General features: G+C 24.9%; 1 protein-coding gene and 1 long non-coding RNA gene across 2 annotated transcripts; one reads left to right on the forward strand and one right to left on the reverse strand.

Moving 5' to 3' along the window:
• Positions 1-7: 7 nt before the first annotated feature.
• On the reverse strand, positions 8-17,174 carry LOC120431206 (uncharacterized). The gene is made up of 3 exons (XR_005607826.2): positions 12,998-17,174; positions 12,591-12,917; positions 8-2,462 (listed from the first exon to the last, which is right to left on the reverse strand). It is a non-coding gene; the product is annotated as an uncharacterized LOC120431206 (long non-coding RNA).
• A 1,147-nt stretch (positions 17,175-18,321) lies between these two features.
• Positions 18,322-18,991, forward strand: LOC120431205 (uncharacterized). The gene is made up of 2 exons (XM_039596348.1): positions 18,322-18,569; positions 18,613-18,991. The coding sequence occupies exons 1-2, from the start codon at positions 18,322-18,324 to the stop codon at positions 18,989-18,991; spliced, it is 627 nt and encodes a 208-aa protein (XP_039452282.1).
• The last annotated feature ends 1,442 nt before the right edge of the window (positions 18,992-20,433 follow it).

Here is a 20,433-nt window from a genome sequence, read left to right on the forward strand (position 1 = left end):
TCTAACCCGCTAGCATTCATGAGCGAATGATACTCGCAAGCAGCCAGCGAGTGGCCCGAACTGTTCACTCAGCGAACAAATACATCGTGAAAATGTTTGCCTACTCCGTCGCTCGACGACACTCACACACTACCATGCTCAGCGAAGAGCCATTCTCACAAAATGCCAGCGCGGCAGTCTTTTTGTCTTCACGCCCTCAGTTTGCCATCAATTTGATTTTTCTTGGTGGAAGTTTCTTTGAATGGTGTCTATAATGTTATGAAATCAAAATAAATGCACAATTGAATTGATAACATTGATTTTAGGCAACCCAAATGAATGAGTATAACGCTGCGCATCAGAGAATAAATGTTTTCAGTTCAGAGTGATCGGTTACGTTCGGCCTGCCTGAGCCGTTCGGAGACTGAGCCGATCAGAGAGAGAAGGAGAGTAGAAGCGAGAGTGTTCGGGAGCGAATGGTGAGAAAGTGACAAACAGTAGGAATTCATCAGGGCAGTATCGCGTCGCCTGCTATTTGTGCTCGCGAATGGAGTGGTTGATTTTGAACAATCAGGACCCTTGCTGTGGTGTTCAGTGACAGCTAGTTTAAAGTTTGATTGACTGAAATTTAATAACTATTCCATTCATTTTAAACCAACGGTCAGGAAGAATCAAACTAATTTTATTTTATTTCAAGGTAACTGAAGATATTAAGATTTTTAGTTTAGTTTAGTGAGTTTGGTTGTATTGTATCGTCAAGTAGAACTTTGTTTTATTGATCTAATAAATGTAAAATGTGGAAAATTTACGTAATAATTGAAATTATCTCGCAAATATTCGCAAAAGATAAAAAAACAATCTGGCAAAAAATAATTTTATGTATTTATTTCATACGACCTTTTCAAAAACCACGCGTAAACAATATTGACAGCGCCTCTGGCGGGGACTTCAGGAAACTGCATGCGTGTCAGATCCTTGGTGTAGCCGTGGTTCGAGGAACGCGAGCTTGAAACGAGTGGAGTGAAGCGGTAGCAGCAACAGTTCCGGAAAGGGGCCCCAAACCAGAGGAAGAAGGAAGAAGGACGTGTGAGGTAGGATTAGTTAGTAAGGAAGTGGGAGAAGAAGAACTAAGAACGCGCAGCTTTAGTCTGCCGAATAAAACGCTGGTAACCAGAATAAAGTGGGTTTGTTTTGTCTGTAGGTTCAATCGAGTGTTTCCCTTTTCGATTCCGGATTAACATGCCGACCCTGAGGCAAAAAGGGGGGTCTCATTAATACTGGGGTAGCCCACCATTTGTTACAAGACTGTTTCTTTCAGTTTCGTCAAGGTGGTTGGTTGAAGCTCCGTTAATAAGTCCTCGCTGCCATTTTGGTTTACCCTTACTTCTGCTGGTGCTACTACTAGTTCCACCTGGGCTGGTGGGATGTTTCTAAGGATTGTCTCTACACTTTTCACGAAGAAATGATTCAAGCGTTCCGCCGTTTCCCTTTCGCTTCGCGCTCCCTCGAAAACAATTTCTATTGGAGGTTCTCCACCAGGCCGAATCAGCGATTTTAGGCTTCTTCAAAGCTTCTTAGGATTTCTGTGACAACTTAGAATTTCCCCTTCTACTGCCAGGTTCTTTGATGATCTCAGTCCTCGGACGTAGCGGTTTCGAAGCACTTTATAAAGGTTCCAACCATCCAGCCTTTTTGTATGTTTGAAGGTCCTGTAGGCATCATCCCGCTCGGTTTTAAGGTTTCTCAGCTGTTCTCCATACCACGTTTGAGACTTTCCGGTCATTGCTACATAGATCGGTCAGCTCCGCAAACGCCGTCGCCAGCGTTGAGCCAAAAGTTTGTGCAACTTCTCCAACGGTCACTCCAACCCTGACTGAAAAGTCCGTCGGATGTCCGTCGTTTGTCGTCCGTGCAACCGTACGACGTCGCACGACAATGTCGTGCGACATTCGCACGAATGTCATACGTTTTTGCACCAAAATGTCGTATTTGTCGTGCGATCGATCATCGAAATTGTTCGACATTGTCGTACGACATTCGACCGACGTCGCACGGTTTTGTTATTTAGGTTGTCGTGCCTTTGTCGTGTGCTGTTTTTTCGGCTTTTTAGGTTATGTTGCAGTAAAAATAAACTTTTTTTTTTATTTTTAAATAGTTTTTAGATGTGTTTATTCTGTAAATTAATCTAAGTTGCGATCTTCACGTGGTTTTTGGCGTTGTCTTCCGGTTGGCCTTTTAGCTCATCTCGTCGCTTCGGCATCTTGGCCGGATTTTGTCAGCCATCTTTTCGAACCGACGCCAGCGTGTAGATACGGCACTGAAGCGGCTCTTTCGTTTATTTCCCACGGATTGATGGCCACCGGAGTACGGGACAACGTCGGTTTACGCACTTCCGGTGCGATCGTTACAGCTTTCGTTCCGTGGGACAACACGGAAACGCTGGGTTGTCAGCAGCAGGATTCGATTGGAATATTTTTGGTTACCTGAAAAAAGATTACTTCATTCGGCTAAATCATCCAAAACATAACTAGAAATATAAAATTTAACTTTCAATGTAAAATTTAAAAAATGTAGCCAATTTACACTTGTAAATTTATAGGAAAAAAGACAAAAAATGTTTAACACAACAAAAAATTTCGAACATTTTAAATTTCATGTAAAAAATCGTTGATGTTGATTTTTTATCAACAATTTGTATGGAGAATTTTGTTTTTTTTATTTAAACCGTGTGTTTCTTGGGATTCTGAAGCTTTAAAGAAGCAATGAACTTTAAAGTTTTTAAATTATTTTGAAATGTTTAGAATCGTAAAAATTTAAAATATCTAAATAATTAAAAAAAAAGATTTAGAAAATATCAAGAATTTTAAGAATAATACAATTTAAAAATTCTAGAGTTTATGAATTTTAGAGTTTTTTATAAATTTATAATTTTATAATTTTATAATTTTATAATTTTATAATTTTATAATTTTATAATTTTATAATTTTATAATTTTATAATTTTATAATTTTATAATTTTATAATTTTATAATTTTATAATTTTATAATTTTATAATTTTATAATTTTATAATTTTATAATTTTATAATTTTATAATTTTATAATTTTATAATTTTATAATTTTATAATTTTATAATTTTATAATTTTATAATTTTATAATTTTATAATTTTATAATTTTATAATTTTATAATTTTATAATTTTATAATTTTATAATTTTATAATTTTATAATTTTATAATTTTATAACTTTATAACTTTATAATTTTATAATTTTATAATTTTATAATTTTATAATTTTATAATTTTATAATTTTATAATTTTATAATTTTATAATTTTATAATTTTATAATTTTATAATTTTATAATTTTATAATTTTATAATTTTATAATTTTATAATTTTATAATTTTATAATTTTATAATTTTATAATTTTATAATTTTATAATTTTATAATTTTATAATTTTATAATTTTATAATTTTATAATTTTATAATTTTATAATTTTATAATTTTATAATTTTATAATTTTATAATTTTATAATTTTATAATTTTATAATTTTATAATTTTATAATTTTATAATTTTATAATTTTATAATTTTATAATTTTATAATTTTATAATTTTATAATTTTATAATTTTATAATTTTATAATTTTATAATTTTATAATTTTATAATTTTATAATTTTATAATTTTATAATTTTATAATTTTATAATTTTATAATTTTATAATTTAATAATTTAATAATTTAATAATTTAATAATTTAATAATTTAATAATTTAATAATTTAATAATTTAATAATTTAATAATTTAATAATTTAATAATTTAATAATTTAATAATTTAATAATTTAATAATTTAATAATTTAATAATTTAATAATTTAATAATTTAATAATTTAATAATTTAATAATTTAATAATTTAATAATTTAATAATTTAATAATTTAATAATTTAATAATTTAATAATTTAATAATTTAATAATTTAATAATTTAATAATTTAATAATTTAATAATTTAATAATTTAATAATTTAATAATTTAATAATTTAATAATTTAATAATTTAATAATTTAATAATTTAATAATTTAATAATTTAATAATTTAATAATTTAACAATTTAACAATTTAATAATTTAATAATTTAATAATTTATAATTTAATAATTTGATAATTTAATAATTTTATAATTTTATAATTTTATAATTTTATAATTTTATAATTTTATAATTTTATAATTTTATAATTTTATAATTTTATAATTTTATAATTTTATAATTTTATAATTTTATAATTTTATAATTTTATAATTTTATAATTTTATAATTTTATAATTTTATAATTTTATAATTTTATAATTTTATAATTTTATAATTTTATAATTTTATAATTTTATAATTTTATAATTTTATAATTTTATAATTTTATAATTTTATAATTTTATAATTTTATAATTTTATAATTTTATAATTTTATAATTTTATAATTTTATAATTTTATAATTTTATAATTTTATAATTTTATAATTTTATAATTTTATAATTTTATAATTTTATAATTTTATAATTTTATAATTTTATAATTTTATAATTTTATAATTTTATAATTTTATAATTTTATAATTTTATAATTTTATAATTTTATAATTTTATAATTTTATAATTTTATAATTTTATAATTTTATAATTTTATAATTTTATAATTTTATAATTTTATAATTTTATAATTTTATAATTTTATAATTTTATAATTTTATAATTTTATAATTTTATAATTTTATAATTTTATAATTTTATAATTTTATAATTTTATAATTTTATAATTTTATAATTTTATAATTTTATAATTTTATAATTTTATAATTTTATAATTTTATAATTTTATAATTTTATAATTTTATAATTTTATAATTTTATAATTTTATAATTTTATAATTTTATAATTTTATAATTTTATAATTTTATAATTTTATAATTTTATAATTTTATAATTTTATAATTTTATAATTTTATAATTTTATAATTTTATAATTTTATAATTTTATAATTTTATAATTTTATAATTTTATAATTTTATAATTTTATAATTTTATAATTTTATAATTTTATAATTTTATAATTTTATAATTTTATAATTTTATAATTTTATAATTTTATAATTTTATAATTTTATAATTTTATAATTTTATAATTTTATAATTTTATAATTTTATAATTTTATAATTTTATAATTTTATAATTTTATAATTTTATAATTTTATAATTTTATAATTTTATAATTTTATAATTTTATAATTTTATAATTTTATAATTTTATAATTTTATAATTTTATAATTTTATAATTTTATAATTTTATAATTTTATAATTTTATAATTTTATAATTTTATAATTTTATAATTTTATAATTTTATAATTTTATAATTTTATAATTTTATAATTTTATAATTTTATAATTTTATAATTTTATAATTTTATAATTTTATAATTTTATAATTTTATAATTTTATAATTTTATAATTTTATAATTTTATAATTTTATAATTTTATAATTTTATAATTTTATAATTTTATAATTTTATAATTTTATAATTTTATAATTTTATAATTTTATAATTTTATAATTTTATAATTTTATAATTTTATAATTTTATAATTTTATAATTTTATAATTTTATAATTTTATAATTTTATAATTTTATAATTTTATAATTTTATAATTTTATAATTTTATAATTTTATAATTGAGTGCTGGCAGCTCTGGCCCAGCTCGGTTGTGTATTTCGTCGCGTATTTTTAATCGAAGTTTTAAGTGAGAAACTCGACAGGAAACTGTGGGAAAAGTGATTCAATCGATGCGGTAGATCGGGCTCCTCACGAGCAGCATGGAGTTTCTTCGAAGTTCGAGGAAAATAAGGAGTTTTTCGTCAAATTGTTTTGCGTTTTTTTTTTTTTCTCAATCGGGCTTGTTTTACGTGACAGGTGGTGCGGTTGGTTTCGTTTTTCACCGTTCTGTTGCGAGGTTGCGTGGAAGTTTTCTTGCAACTTGCGTGCAATATTGAATTCAAGTGTTACAAACCAGGGGTGCCAGAGGTTATAGAATTTAAATTAATTAATAACATTTTAATTTTTGTGTAAGCTTTGGGAAGAGATGTGCATCCGGGATTTAGCGCATTTCTCGTTGATTTGTGTTTTATGAAATCAATGGTTTCGCGTTAGAAGTAGTTTTTTTTTCTTTTCGGTTTGTGTTGGGCAAGTGTTGGTCATGTAAAGGGCGCAAAGCAACGTGCAAAGGTGTCTGCTAGAAACTGGTGATAAAGCACTGAAACTCATGATTATCTCTCGGAAAGAAAAGGGACACTGTACTCATCCAAAATTAGCAGTGCAGTGTCTGGATTGCAGATAATATCCTTAATAATAATATCCTGGTTTCTCAAATGTTTTCCTAATTTTCCCTATCTTTTTTTTTCTTTCACTATCTTCTGATAATGTTTCTACCGAAATCCTCATTAAGTAGAACCCACCTTAAAACCCAACCTTTTTTATCTATTACTTTTTTTTCTTAGCGCTGTCAGTTTACTTAGACCGTTTAAGCTCAAATTCGAAAATCTTTTACTTTGAACAAATCTTAACTATCTTACTTTAGCCTCAGTACTATAACCTATAACTGTCCACCCTACCTATTTAATAATGACATGCAATTTTAAATGTTTCAGCTGGGTATTAAGGTAATTTATTATAATGATAAATTGACTTTATATTGAAATTATATTTTACACATGACACACCCTACACAATGCCAATGCAATACAAATATCGGAGCGTTTGGTACGGTATGTCCACGCATCCTTCCTCCCCTGTAGATTCTGCGAAATGTGATCCGTTCTCAGAATCCTCTCTGCGGTAAACACAACGCAGTAGGGCTGGCCGCTTTAATTTTTGTAATACATTTTCGGGTGTTCTCGGATGTACTGCAATTATTAATAATGACAAGAAAAGTGCTTGGGGCGTCATCTAATCACAAGACTTTCCAGCATGCTTTCATCGGACTGGCTGCGTTTGTGTTAGATTAGATTAGATTAGATTAGATTATAATTTTATAATTTTATAATTTTATAATTTTATAATTTTATAATTTTATAATTTTATAATTTTATAATTTTATAATTTTATAATTTTATAATTTTATAATTTTATAATTTTATAATTTTATAATTTTATAATTTTATAATTTTATAATTTTATAATTTTATAATTTTATAATTTTATAATTTTATAATTTTATAATTTTATAATTTTATAATTTTATAATTTTATAATTTTATAATTTTATAATTTTATAATTTTATAATTTTATAATTTTATAATTTTATAATTTTATAATTTTATAATTTTATAATTTTATAATTTTATAATTTTATAATTTTATAATTTTATAATTTTATAATTTTATAATTTTATAATTTTATAATTTTATAATTTTATAATTTTATAATTTTATAATTTTATAATTTTATAATTTTATAATTTTATAATTTTATAATTTTATAATTTTATAATTTTATAATTTTATAATTTTATAATTTTATAATTTTATAATTTTATAATTTTATAATTTTATAATTTTATAATTTTATAATTTTATAATTTTATAATTTTATAATTTTATAATTTTATAATTTTATAATTTTATAATTTTATAATTTTATAATTTTATAATTTTATAATTTTATAATTTTATAATTTTATAATTTTATAATTTTATAATTTTATAATTTTATAATTTTATAATTTTATAATTTTATAATTTTATAATTTTATAATTTTATAATTTTATAATTTTATAATTTTATAATTTTATAATTTTATAATTTTATAATTTTATAATTTTATAATTTTATAATTTTATAATTTTATAATTTTATAATTTTATAATTTTATAATTTTATAATTTTATAATTTTATAATTTTATAATTTTATAATTTTATAATTTTATAATTTTATAATTTTATAATTTTATAATTTTATAATTTTATAATTTTATAATTTTATAATTTTATAATTTTATAATTTTATAATTTTATAATTTTATAATTTTATAATTTTATAATTTTATAATTTTATAATTTTATAATTTTATAATTTTATAATTTTATAATTTTATAATTTTATAATTTTATAATTTTATAATTTTATAATTTTATAATTTTATAATTTTATAATTTTATAATTTTATAATTTTATAATTTTATAATTTTATAATTTTATAATTTTATAATTTTATAATTTTATAATTTTATAATTTTATAATTTTATAATTTTATAATTTTATAATTTTATAATTTTATAATTTTATAATTTTATAATTTTATAATTTTATAATTTTATAATTTTATAATTTTATAATTTTATAATTTTATAATTTTATAATTTTATAATTTTATAATTTTATAATTTTATAATTTTATAATTTTATAATTTTATAATTTTATAATTTTATAATTTTATAATTTTATAATTTTATAATTTTATAATTTTATAATTTTATAATTTTATAATTTTATAATTTTATAATTTTATAATTTTATAATTTTATAATTTTATAATTTTATAATTTTATAATTTTATAATTTTATAATTTTATAATTTTATAATTTTATAATTTTATAATTTTATAATTTTATAATTTTATAATTTTATAATTTTATAATTTTATAATTTTATAATTTTATAATTTTATAATTTTATAATTTTATAATTTTATAATTTTATAATTTTATAATTTTATAATTTTATAATTTTATAATTTTATAATTTTATAATTTTATAATTTTATAATTTTATAATTTTATAATTTTATAATTTTATAATTTTATAATTTTATAATTTTATAATTTTATAATTTTATAATTTTATAATTTTATAATTTTATAATTTTATAATTTTATAATTTTATAATTTTATAATTTTATAATTTTATAATTTTATAATTTTATAATTTTATAATTTTATAATTTTATAATTTTATAATTTTATAATTTTATAATTTTATAATTTTATAATTTTATAATTTTATAATTTTATAATTTTATAATTTTATAATTTTATAATTTTATAATTTTATAATTTTATAATTTTATAATTTTATAATTTTATAATTTTATAATTTTATAATTTTATAATTTTATAATTTTATAATTTTATAATTTTATAATTTTATAATTTTATAATTTTATAATTTTATAATTTTATAATTTTATAATTTTATAATTTTATAATTTTATAATTTTATAATTTTATAATTTTATAATTTTATAATTTTATAATTTTATAATTTTATAATTTTATAATTTTATAATTTTATAATTTTATAATTTTATAATTTTATAATTTTATAATTTTATAATTTTATAATTTTATAATTTTATAATTTTATAATTTTATAATTTTATAATTTTATAATTTTATAATTTTATAATTTTATAATTTTATAATTTTATAATTTTATAATTTTATAATTTTATAATTTTATAATTTTATAATTTTATAATTTTATAATTTTATAATTTTATAATTTTATAATTTTATAATTTTATAATTTTATAATTTTATAATTTTATAATTTTATAATTTTATAATTTTATAATTTTATAATTTTATAATTTTATAATTTTATAATTTTATAATTTTATAATTTTATAATTTTATAATTTTATAATTTTATAATTTTATAATTTTATAATTTTATAATTTTATAATTTTATAATTTTATAATTTTATAATTTTATAATTTTATAATTTTATAATTTTATAATTTTATAATTTTATAATTTTATAATTTTATAATTTTATAATTTTATAATTTTATAATTTTATAATTTTATAATTTTATAATTTTATAATTTTATAATTTTATAATTTTATAATTTTATAATTTTATAATTTTATAATTTTATAATTTTATAATTTTATAATTTTATAATTTTATAATTTTATAATTTTATAATTTTATAATTTTATAATTTTATAATTTTATAATTTTATAATTTTATAATTTTATAATTTTATAATTTATAATTTTATAATTTTATAATTTTATAATTTTATAATTTTATAATTTTATAATTTTATAATTTTATAATTTTATAATTTTATAATTTTATAATTTTATAATTTTATAATTTTATAATTTTATAATTTTATAATTTTATAATTTTATAATTTTATAATTTTATAATTTTATAATTTTATAATTTTATAATTTTATAATTTTATAATTTTATAATTTTATAATTTTATAATTTTATAATTTTATAATTTTATAATTTTATAATTTTATAATTTTATAATTTTATAATTTTATAATTTTATAATTTTATAATTTTATAATTTTATAATTTTATAATTTTATAATTTTATAATTTTATAATTTTATAATTTTATAATTTTATAATTTTATAATTTTATAATTTTATAATTTTATAATTTTATAATTTTATAATTTTATAATTTTATAATTTTATAATTTTATAATTTTATAATTTTATAATTTTATAATTTTATAATTTTATAATTTTATAATTTTATAATTTTATAATTTTATAATTTTATAATTTTATAATTTTATAATTTTATAATTTTATAATTTTATAATTTTATAATTTTATAATTTTATAATTTTATAATTTTATAATTTTATAATTTTATAATTTTATAATTTTATAATTTTATAATTTTATAATTTTATAATTTTATAATTTTATAATTTTATAATTTTATAATTTTATAATTTTATAATTTTATAATTTTATAATTTTATAATTTTATAATTTTATAATTTTATAATTTTATAATTTTATAATTTTATAATTTTATAATTTTATAATTTTATAATTTTATAATTTTATAATTTTATAATTTTATAATTTTATAATTTTATAATTTTATAATTTTATAATTTTATAATTTTATAATTTTATAATTTTATAATTTTATAATTTTATAATTTTATAATTTTTATAATTTTATAATTTTATAATTTTATAATTTTATAATTTTATAATTTTATAATTTTATAATTTTATAATTTTATAATTTTATAATTTTATAATTTTATAATTTTATAATTTTATAATTTTATAATTTTATAATTTTATAATTTTATAATTTTATAATTTTATAATTTTATAATTTTATAATTTTATAATTTTATAATTTTATAATTTTATAATTTTATAATTTTATAATTTTATAATTTTATAATTTTATAATTTTATAATTTTATAATTTTATAATTTTATAATTTTATAATTTTATAATTTTATAATTTTATAATTTTATAATTTTATAATTTTATAATTTTATAATTTTATAATTTTATAATTTTATAATTTTATAATTTTATAATTTTATAATTTTATAATTTTATAATTTTATAATTTTATAATTTTATAATTTTATAATTTTATAATTTTATAATTTTATAATTTTATAATTTTATAATTTTATAATTTTATAATTTTATAATTTTATAATTTTATAATTTTATAATTTTATAATTTTATAATTTTATAATTTTATAATTTTATAATTTTATAATTTTATAATTTTATAATTTTATAATTTTATAATTTTATAATTTTATAATTTTATAATTTTATAATTTTATAATTTTATAATTTTATAATTTTATAATTTTATAATTTTATAATTTTATAATTTTATAATTTTATAATTTTATAATTTTATAATTTTATAATTTTATAATTTTATAATTTTATAATTTTATAATTTTATAATTTTATAATTTTATAATTTTATAATTTTATAATTTTATAATTTTATAATTTTATAATTTTATAATTTTATAATTTTATAATTTTATAATTTTATAATTTTATAATTTTATAATTTTATAATTTTATAATTTTATAATTTTATAATTTTATAATTTTATAATTTTATAATTTTATAATTTTATAATTTTATAATTTTATAATTTTATAATTTTATAATTTTATAATTTTATAATTTTATAATTTTATAATTTTATAATTTTATAATTTTATAATTTTATAATTTTATAATTTTATAATTTTATAATTTTATAATTTTATAATTTTATAATTTTATAATTTTATAATTTTATAATTTTATAATTTTATAATTTTATAATTTTATAATTTTATGATTTTATAATTTTATAATTTTATAATTTTATAATTTTATAATTTTATAATTTTATAATTTTATAATTTTATAATTTTATAATTTCATAATTTTACAATTTATTTACCTTATAATTCAATTTTTTTTAAGAAAAACAGACATTTTGAAATCATTAAAAGTTTTTCAAATTTTAAAACGTGTGAAAAATGTAAGAAATTTTATTTTGTTGTCAAATATTATAAATTTTAAAATCATATTTTTTTAAATCTTAGAATTTTAGAAATAAAAAAAAATAATTTTTTAAAATTTTAAATTTAATTTTTTTAAATTATATTTTTTTTTAATTATAAAATTTTGAGCTCATGAACCCCAAAATATTTTTTTTTAATTTCTGATTGTTTGTTTTTATTTTATTACTTCAAAAACATGACTCACCAGTTCCATTGATAACAACTTCTGTCGGATCAGAAACGCCGCCGGGTGTATATTATTCCGTCCTCCTCCTCCTTTTCATTCACCCAGAACAGTGAACAACTCCCTAGGAATTGGAAGTTCCGTTTCTCTCTTTATGTTCCCTTGGGCGGAACTTGGTATTTCATCCTTCTTCTCCTTTGGGAATACTCCGCAACCTCCCGCGGAAAGTAAAACATCCGTTTACTTGACCGCAGACCGGTTCCTCCCGTCTTCCGGCATGGCCGCCGGGTTATCTCTATTTCCCATCCTCCTTCGCCTCTACCACCACGATGACCGAAATCAGGAAACCTGGAACACAGGACATTATGATTTGGCCGCTCGCCCACTTCGGCTGAATCTTTCCGGCAGAAAAAAATAACACAACTCACCTACCAACCGGTCAAAATCCTTGCGAAGCTCAACAGCAACGAAAACTGCAATCAAGTTAAAACAAGACCAACTGAAAAGAACTGTCAAACTGCTTGCGTCGACGAAAATCGTGACGTCAAATTGAAGGAAAATCGATAGGAGAAACAATGTCGGGCTTGTCGAGTGTTTGTCGCACGTTTGTCGTCCTTTCGATCAATCGATATCGAAACGGTAAAATCAAAACCGTGCGACAACTCGTACGACGTGCGACATTTTTCAAACAGGGAACGTCAGCACTCCTCAGTTTTGCTCGTAGCGCAGCTTGCAGTCGTTCCTTCGTATACCGTTTCCAGCTAATGTAACGTTACACTTTTTCTGCTCCGGTAGGTTAATCGTGGTTTCTCCCACGTGAATATAGATGGTCTCGTGATCAGTTATCTTAAGCTCTTCAGTGACGCGCGCCTCCACCCCTCCAAGTTTTTGAAGACAAGGTCAATAATTGTACTGCTACTGGGACCAACACGCGTCGGTTCTGATACTATCTGCTTCATCCCTAAGGCTTCGGTAACGTTCTTCAGCTCACGTGCGTATCCCGGTTCGTTCCAGTCCTGGAAGACCGTCCTCAGCCAACTCTCAAAGCTGTCTATGAAACCAACGTCACTGCTGCTGGGAGAATGGTAGATTCCTCCATAGATTCCATTGAGCGTTGTACTTTTCACGTCGATCGCCAGCAAGAACAAGTTATCTCCTGCGCCGTATTCGAGACAATCTCGTCTACACAGCAAAAAATCCGATGGTAAAATCGCATGCAAAAGCATGCACATCACCTTCGTCAAAATAAACACTTAATATTACACCCTGCATGTACAATTTTTGCAAACACAAAAAAAAAGTTGCAACCGACGGGATTCAAACCCAGCACCAAAAGTAAGGGCTGGCGCCTTAGCCCACTCGGCCATCAGACCGATGAAAAGCTGAAAGGCTAAACGCATATATGAGCTTGACATTTCGGTCAAGTAGGTTTCCCATACTGATGGGCTACATATTTCAGGGTGTAATATCACATAAAATTGCATGAAATAATGCAATATTTATTTTACACCCAGGCCTTTTACACGTAGCTGGATTACTACTTTTTTAGCTATGTACATACACCATCACCCCACCCGTGTGTGCTGATCTGGACAGACAGCAACTGCATCGGTAATTCTGGATCTCAAATTCGTCTAGGTCGTGCTTTTCTGTCAAGTGTGTTTCCGTCAAAAATACTATTTTAGGCAAATTCATCAGAGGCAAATTCATCAGAAACTGATGAAAAATCACCAATTCCTGATGTGATATTACACTTGTTTTGCACAAAATCTGCCACTATTTTCAGATGAATATTATATTTTTTTGCTGTGTACGTTTTATATATTTTTTTTTTTATCAGACACTCGGTTCCAACCTAGGATCAGTACCTAAGAGGACCTTATAATATAAATTATAAATTAAGTAAAAATCGAAGTTGACTTTACAGCTGTCGGCCACTATTGCTAGTACCAATCACAAGTACCTTTCTTTTATCTACACAGCAAAAAATCAGATGGTAAAATCGCATGCAAAAGCATGCACATCACCTTCGTCAAAAAAGATACTTAACCCTCTACTGCCCACATTTTTTTTTTCGAAAATATTTATTTTTCCCGTATTCAGGAGGTCATTTTGAGCAACTTTTGTTCTACGAAAAACTTTGCTTCTCTTGTTTAATTTTATTCTTGTTTTATTTTTAGTATTTTAATTTGCATTTATCTTGTTTAGTTTATGTTTGTCTTTGGTAGTATTTGGCCTTTTCTACCACCTAATACAGGCCTGCCCAACGTCCGGCCCGCGGGCCGGATCCTGCCCGTGAAGCCATTTCATCCGACCCGCGATGTCTTTTTAAAATATTTCTATGACCGGCCCTTAAGGCTTAAGCTGGAGATCAAATTTTAACATATCATAAGAACATTCTTCATGTTTGAATTTAATTCTTATAATTTTTATATTGATATTTTTTAACTAACTTTTAAATTGTGCAGGAAAACAAAATAATCCATTTCGTAAAATTGTGAAATTTATGAAAAAACTTGGATTGTTGTCTTTAAATTTACAAAAAGAGACTAAATGTTATTTCTTTCAGTTTTAACTGTGTTTACTTCAATTTGAAGTTTTTTTTTCTATTTTCTTTTTTTTAATAAATAAGTAAGCAAAACTTAGGTATTTTTCCAGAACAACTTTTTAGTGATAAAGTTTTTTCAAAAAGTTTAAAAATCAAATTATTCATACTGAAAATAGATCGCAGGAAATATTTTTAAAATATTAAAAAATGTATCAAAAACTTCAAAAAATTGCAACGATAATTGAAATTCGGATGTGATATTTGATTGCAATCGTCAAAAACAATATCTGTACAATTTTAAACATACAAAAATTAAAATAAGTCAAATAAACACATTTTTGAATGTAATCTCTGTTTTCCATTTTTAAAATCAAGATGTATGAATCATATTCGCAACACTAGTTCTTTTATGTATTTGCTTTTAAAGAACCCAATCATATGAAAATTGAAAAAAAAATGTTTACTTTTCAACTTTTATCAAATAATAATTCCGGCCCGCCACTGCTTCAGTAAAATCAGACCTGGCCCGCAGGGCCAAAAGGCTGGGCACCCCTGACCTAATTTTGCCTACATTTTGCCTACCTAATTTTTAAACGTTTTTACAGTCACTTTTTCAATTTTATGCATGTTTTTCACATTTTCTGCTATAGAATGGCACCATCATCATTTAAGAGCGAGTCCACGAGCAAAGCATACCCATCTCGCATCGACCTCACCAATCTGCCTGAAATTCTCAGGGGTTGTTTGTACATATAAAACTAGCCCAATTTAAATATATAAAACTAACCCATTTTCTGGTGATAATTCTATCATATTCGTGTTCCTGAGACAATTTCACATAAGAAACATGCATAAAAGTTGTTATTTTTAATCAATTTTAACCCTTTAAAAAATGAAAGATAAAAAAATTAAGAAGCTGCTTTTTTTCTGGTGTCATCTAGTATCCTTGGAAACGAACTTGATTTTCATTAAATGTGAATCTAAGATTTTTTTTATCTTTCATTTTTTAAAGGGTTAAAATTGATGAAAATAACAACTTTTATGCATGTATCTTATGTGAAATTGTCTCAGGAACACGAATATGATAGAATTATCACCAGAAAATGGGATCTAAAGGGTCTCCGGAGCAAAAATTTACAACCAAAAAATTTACTAAAAGTAAAAGTGTCTATTTAATATGTTAAACTGCCTTACCCAAAGCGTCATTAGTCTCAGATGGTAGACCCAGATGTCCCCTACAAGCTGCAGGTCGAACCGAGTTGATATCTGGATGGAACACTTTTTTATTTGAGTTTGAAAATGATGCTATTTTTTCACTGAAATGCCAATAACTCCCTTTAGATTTAACCAATTCGGATGGTTCTCCCTGCATTTTGTTGCATTTTTTAAGCCCTTTCAGATGCATTTTGAATTTTGAAATTAAATTGAATTTTGCCAAAGTTATAGCCTTTTTAAGATTTTTGACGTTTTTTAACCTTCAAACTTTGTGTCCCGATTTGCCCCACTTCCCGTTGACCTAGAGTGCTCATATTTTGGCCAGATGCTAGTTTTATATGTACAAACAACCCCTGCAAATTTCAGACAGATTGGTGAGGTTCAAACGACGTCCCATACAAAGGGGTATGCCCTGTTCGTGGACTCGCTCTTAAATTGCAAAAAAAAAATGCGTAGAAGCATAGTCTGGGACACTACAAAAATTACTGCATACTTCTTTTTACTCAAAATATAGGAAATGTTAGTAAAAAACACAGCCAAAGTTAACCCCTAAAAAAATGACATTTTTAAAACATTGGCAAAGTCACATAAAACAAGTTAAACTTCCAACCCTGAAAATTTCTAAAAATTGAAGAGTTCTTCTATCCAATGATTTTTAAAGCTTAAAAATCGATTGGAAAATTGATTTTTGGCTGGTGCGCAGCCAGTTTACAACCAAATGAGCTGATATTTGGCATGAAAGTCCCTATGGGCATGCCCTACAAGGGGAACCATACTAAAACTTGATCCGAGAACTTTCTGAAAAACGTACCCACCCTAATACATACATACAAACATACAATACTTACGTGGGTTTTGTTAGGTATGATCTCCTCCGTTCCCAAGGAAGCGTTTTCTGGCATATCTTTTGGAATAGTGTCGTCGGCCATACAAATGGCATACAAATTAATGCAGGCTTTGCGCTTCAGGTGGCCGATAAACTGACCTTTACTTCCGAACTGTCTCAAACACTTGAAACACACATTCCGCGGCAAGTGTTGATACTTTTTGCGCATATGCCCCATGAAATATTTGTATGAAGGATATGTTCTGTTGCAGCAGTTGCACTTCATGGTCTGAGCTTGTTGCAGAAAATCTAGATTGCGCATTATGAAGGACAGTTTGTTAGGTGTGATTAGATGCCGATACTTGGACGGATTTTTGTAATCGTAAGCCTCGCGATGCGCTCTCAATTTCGTCCGGATTCTCTGTCTGAGATCGTTTAGCGCGTTACTGCTTGATTTGGCTGGCACGACAGAGTTTAACACAGATTCATTTTGACGGTTATTCGATTCGACGTTCTCTCCAGTCACAGGATCCTGAGCAGACGATAACGGATAAGCTGGATTTTGACAGAGACCATGAATATTCCGCTCGTGGCGACGAGCGTTAGCACGATTGGAAAAGCTCATGTCACACACCGTACAAGCTGCAAACATTAGTTGGTTGAGCGCATCGCCCCTTTCGTCGTCCATATCGTTCTCAGATGCCTGATTGAAAATGGATTAGATTTATAGATTCTAGTCTTGGACTCAATGTTAGTAGGAGAGGTAGAACCCTTGGATACGCCTCGAAAGGCGATGCGGGTTATAACTGTTAAGTATCCCTCGTTTAGCTGGTGTAGATCATTGTAGTTGTATCTTGAATCTGTTTAATTAAATTGCCAGTGTGTTGCATTTCTAGTACCTAAGCTATTTCCTGTACGAACCTATATAAACCCATGTAACACTATTGTAGTTCTCTTTCCCGAGGCAGCAGTTGAAGAATAAAGTTCGAAGGTAAAAGTGAAATCAGTCTTTTAATCCGCACCAAAGACATTGGCGACGAAGGAAAATAGCAACGAGGTTGCTGGTAACGCGTGAGTCGTAAGTAGAGTGATCGGAAGGGAGAAGTTTGCCGTGGACGCCAAAAACCACGTGCTGTGTGATCGTAGTGCTCGAGGTCAGTGCCATGACGAAGCCGGAAGAGGAGAAGAACGACGGCGCGGCGGAACACGCGATGAAGCTGATTGGGACGCTGGGAAATTTCGTACCCAGTGCGGATTTCGACGACTACCTGGAGAGAGCCGAAAACTTTTTCGAACTGAACTGCATCACGGATGATGAGTTCAAGCGGAAGCTGATCGTCCATTTTATTGGCTTGCCCGCGCTGAAGAAGCTGCAGCAGTTGTTGTACCCGAAAACCCACAAGCAGTCGACGTACAACGAGGTTACCGACAAGCTGAAGTCGTACTCGTCGTAGTCCCCAGAAGAACCAGATCGCCCAGTCCGTGGAGTTTTTCAAGCGAAGCCAGCACGAGTTCGAGAAGGTCGCGGATTTCACGGTCGAGCTGCAAGCCCTGTCGAAACACTGTGTCTTCGAACAGTTCCTCGACGCAGCCCTGCGCGACAAATTCATCGCCGGCCTACGGAACGCCAAAATCCAGGCCGAGCTGATGAACAGCCATGACAACACGAAGTTCGATGATGCCGTCACGAAAGCCAAGAATCTGGAGCAGATCGAGGAGGAACAGCAGAAGATGAAGGCCAAGCAGCAGTACGCCAACCGAGTCAATGGCGGAAACTTCAACCGACGAAACCGTTCGCAGTCCCGGAAGCCGGTGCAGTCCGGGAGAGGCTAGCACAGCAGCTCGCGAGGCAGACTCAGTTCGCGAGGAGGACCACGTGGCCGCAAGGATTTCCGTTGCTACGCTTGCGGAAAGAAGGGCCGCGCCATGTGGTCGTGCTGGAGCAACAAGGCGAACGTGGTGAGCCGCAGCGACGACGACAGCGTGGTCGACTCTGACGACGAGGTCAACCACGTGGTGAACGTTCCGTTGTTCAAGAGGTTGTGACTAGACGGTAAGTGGCTTCATTGTTATCCGAGCATTCGTTGGAGAAGGTTGTCTGATTCAACATGACTCGTCGCGTCCCGGCGCAAAACGCCGGCAATATCGCCCTACCTGCGGCTCAAGCAGGCAAAAAAGTGGGAATTTCCAAAAGGAAGGTTGAGGCCTCAACTGATGGCCAAAAACCGGGGATTTCCAAGAGGAAGGTGCTTTTGGAAGTGACATCGAACAGCAAAAAGACGAAAAAGAGCGACGGTACTGTACCGATGGACGAGGAGGAGGAGAACTCTTCTTCGCACGAGGAGCAGCTTTTGAAGAACAACAAGTTCGCTGGACTGCCTGACGAGGACCAGGTAGCAGAAGCAAAGGAGAATGAAGTGAAACAGCGAAAGGAGAAACTGCCTCCTTTTTATGTGCGGCAATCAGCAGCAACGATCGACTTTCGAGCGGGGCTGGTTGAACTCATCAAGTCTGGGAAAGTCCAAGGCAACATTCGTCTGTATCAGGACGGATTTAAGGTGCTGGTGCAATCCAGGCAGCACTATCAACTGGTCAAGGAATACTTGACCGAAAACGAGGCGGAGTACTTTACCCATGATGTCGCCATGGATAAGCCGTACAAAATCGTCGTCAGAGGTCTGTACGACATGCCAGTGGAGGAATTAGCTGCCGAGCTAAAAGTTTTGAAACTGGATGTGTTGGCCGTGCACAAAATGAGCCGACGCAACAAAGACATCAATCAAATACCGTGACCAGCTCTACCTGCTGCATTTGGCTAAGGGATCGACGACGCTTCCTGAGCTGAAGGCAATTCGAGCGGTTTTCAACATTATCGTGTCGTGGGAGCGATACCGACCAGTGCACCGTGACATCACACAATGCTTCAACTGCCTGGGTTTCAAGCACGGAGGTAAGAACTGCCACCTAAAGCGTCGTTGCGCCAAATGTGGTACCGATGCGCACATCACATCCCAGTGCATCCAAGATTCGCTGGTTAAGTGCCTCAACTGCAACGGTGAGCACTCGTCAACCGACCGAAAGTGCCCCAAGAGAGCTGAGTTCGTGAAAATTCGGCAGCAAGCATCGACGAAGAATCAGCCTCAGCGTCGTAGAACTCCTCCAGCCCTGGTAGAGCAAAACTTTCCACCTCTTCAACCGCGACGCCAGGTCCCGAACTTGGCACCGTTGCCGTTGGATCCCAGGAAGAGAGCTGAGATGAATCAACCGCGGCCGGG

Source organism: Culex pipiens, chromosome 1 (assembly GCF_016801865.2).
Source record: "Culex pipiens pallens isolate TS chromosome 1, TS_CPP_V2, whole genome shotgun sequence".
NCBI lineage: Eukaryota > Metazoa > Arthropoda > Insecta > Diptera > Culicidae > Culex > Culex pipiens.

What these genes read in the sequence shown, in the direction of transcription:
- LOC120431205 (XM_039596348.1), top strand. Translation starts at nt 18,322, where the DNA reads ATGACGAAGCCGGAAGAGGAGAAGAACGACGGCGCGGCGGAACACGCG. An exon ending in AAAACCCACAAGCAGTCGAC is followed by an intron (nt 18,570 to 18,612) that starts GTACAACGAGGT and finishes TACTCGTCGTAG; the next exon opens with TCCCCAGAAGAACCAGATCG.